Source organism: Rhinopithecus bieti, unplaced genomic scaffold (genome assembly GCF_001698545.2).
Source record: "Rhinopithecus bieti isolate Rb0 unplaced genomic scaffold, ASM169854v2 scaffold_77662, whole genome shotgun sequence".
Classification (NCBI taxonomy): domain Eukaryota; kingdom Metazoa; phylum Chordata; class Mammalia; order Primates; family Cercopithecidae; genus Rhinopithecus; species Rhinopithecus bieti.
In genome coordinates, this window is record NW_016829485.1 from 792108 (window position 1) to 794741 (window position 2634).

At 43.3% G+C, this 2634-nt stretch overlaps 1 protein-coding gene across 1 annotated transcript in view; it reads left to right on the plus strand.

The window, feature by feature from the left end:
- Nucleotides 1–2634, plus strand: part of PMS2 (PMS1 homolog 2, mismatch repair system component) — a gene marked incomplete at its 3' end in the record, with an annotated part of 33401 nt that overhangs the window by 13762 nt on the left and 17005 nt on the right. The window contains exons 8-9 of the mRNA XM_017864759.1: nt 722–821; nt 967–1065. Of these exons, the coding sequence (XP_017720248.1) occupies nt 722–821; nt 967–1065 (199 nt within the window). The remainder of the gene's footprint in view (nt 1–721; nt 822–966; nt 1066–2634) is intronic.

The following is a 2634-nucleotide window of genomic DNA, read 5'->3' on the forward strand; positions in this document are numbered from 1 at the left end:
TTGCCGAGGCTGGTCTTGAACTCCTGACCTCAGGTGATCTGCCCACCTTGGCCTCCCAAGGCTCTGGGATTTCAGACGTGAGCCACCGCACCCAGCCTAAGATCTCTATTTCTTTTTGTTTGTTTTTTGTGTCTAGATCTATATTTCTTATTCTTCCTCCACTTGCTTTTGGCCTATGGCTGAGATTGTAAACACGGAGCTTCGTGTCTTCGTGTGAAGGTGGTGTTCTTCCGGAAACGCCTGTGTCCCGGGGTGGGTCTCGTGAAGCAAGCGCTTTACCAAGACGAGAGATACAAGCTTCCTAACTGGGAGATTGTGAAAGGGGAGGGAATGTGGGCAGAATCCTGAGCACAAGTGGTTAGACTTCATTGACAAACCGGGGGCGGCAGTACGGAGGTTCTGAGCATGCATTTGAAGCGAGACCCACTCCTCTTACGGAGGATTTATCAGGAGGGATAAGGAGAGCTGCAGCACATCAGTGTTGGACCCACTGCATCGCCTGTGGTGCATTGGTTGACTGTAGGAGCTTCAGAGCATTCCAGGAGGTCTGGTTCTTTGATGACTCATCAAGATTTGGAGCACAGATACCCATGCACTGCAATAGTGACGCTTTCGTCACCTGGGGTTTTGTTTTCATTTCACTTTAAGAATGTGCCATGTGATCGTGTTTCTAATCCTTTTCACTCTGGAATCCTGTCCTCACCATATTAATGTTGAATAGCATCTTAGGTTTCATTTCACAATGCGCGCCTGGAGTTGGAAGGAGTTCAACAGATGGACAGTTTTTGTTTATCAGCCAGCGGCCTTGTGACCCAGCAAAGGTATTTACAATTTTTTTGTATTAGTTTATCCTTTATGCCTTTGACTTTTAATGGATAACTTTTTTTCTGATAATAGGCAGATACCATGGAACTCAGGACTTTGAGAAACATGGCTTTAATGTTATCTTATTTTGGGCATTTACAGAAGTCTACTGCAGATGGCCCCCAACTTAAGATGTTTCAACTGAAGATTTTTCTGGCTGGGCACAGTGGCTCATGTCTGCCATCCCATCACTTTGGGAGGCCGAGGTGGGTGGATTGCTTGAGACCAGGAGTTCGAGACCAGCCTGGCCAACATAACAAAACCTCGTCTCTACTAAAATACAAAAAATACCCAGGCGTGGTAGCCCACACCTGTAATCCCAGCTACATGGGAGGCTGAGGCAGGAGAATCGCTTGAACCTGGGAAACGGAGGTTGCAGTGAGCCGAGATTGTGCCACTGCACTGCAGCCTGGGTGACAGAGTGAGACTGTGTCTCAAAAAAATCTGTATTTTTCTACTACTTTACCTTGTTGCGAAAGTTATTTTTGCCTTAAATACCATCCTTCAAATACCTATGTAACCATTTTTTTTTTAGTATAGTATTCAATAAATTACAGAAGATATTCAACATTTTATTATAAAATAGGTGTTGTGTTATTTTGCCTATAGAGTAATGTAAGTATTCTGAGGCAAGGCTGAGATAGGTTATCACAAAGGCATTTTTGACATACAATATTTTCAACTTATGGGTTTATCAGGGCATAACCCTATCATGAGTCAAGGAGCGTATCTATCTGTGTACAGTTTTGTTTGTTTGTTTGTTTGTTCGTTTGGTTTTTTTGAGACAGAGTCTTGCTCTGTTGCCTAGGGTGGAGTGCAATGGTGCGATCTTGGCTCGCTGCAACCTCCACCTCCTGGGTTCAAGTGATTCTCCTGCCTCAGACTCCCAAGTAGCTGGGATTACAGGCCTGCACCACCACGCCTGGCTAATTTTTTTGTATCTTTAGTAGAGACAGGATTTCACCATGTGGCCGGGATGGTCTTGAACTCCTGACCTCGTGATCTGCCCGCCTTGGCCTCCCAAAGTGCTGGGATTACAGGCATGAGCCACCGTGCCTGGCCTCTGTGTATAGTTGTTTAAATTGCATATACGTGAGTGTGTTTGTATGTGTATATATACATTATATATGTTGTGTGTACATATACATAAATATATAAACACATATTAATTACCAGTATATTTATTATTATAAAAACTAAAACTATTTGAGGAAACTAAACATTTTATAACATTCTGTGTCACCTTTCAGTATAGACTGATTACATGGTTTCTATATTTTCTCCAGATTTCTATATTTTCTCTTCATTCTTTCTATTTTCCTAGGAAAATAAGGGTTCAGATTGCTTCTGCCTCAAATGTAAACAGATCATCTTGATATGTTTATAGCACAACATTGTACCTCAGTAATATTTTCTGTTTCTCTTTTTCTCTTTTTATTTTTTTTGAGACGGAGTCTTGCTCTGTCGCCCAGGCCGGAGTGCAGTGACGTGATCTCGGCTCACTGCACCCTCTGCCTCCCAGGTTCAAGCAATTCTTCTGCCTCAGCCTCCCGAGTAGCTGGGATTATAGGTGCATGCTGCCATGCCCGGCTAATTTTTTGTATTTGAGTAAAGACGGGGTTTCACTGTGTTGCCCGGGCTGGTCAAGAACTCCTGAGCTCAGGCAATCCACCTGCCTTGGCCTCCCAAAGTGCTGGGATTACAGGCATGAGCCACCACTTCCGGTCCCTGTATTTCTTTTTTTTTTTTTTTTTTTTTTTTTTTTTTTTT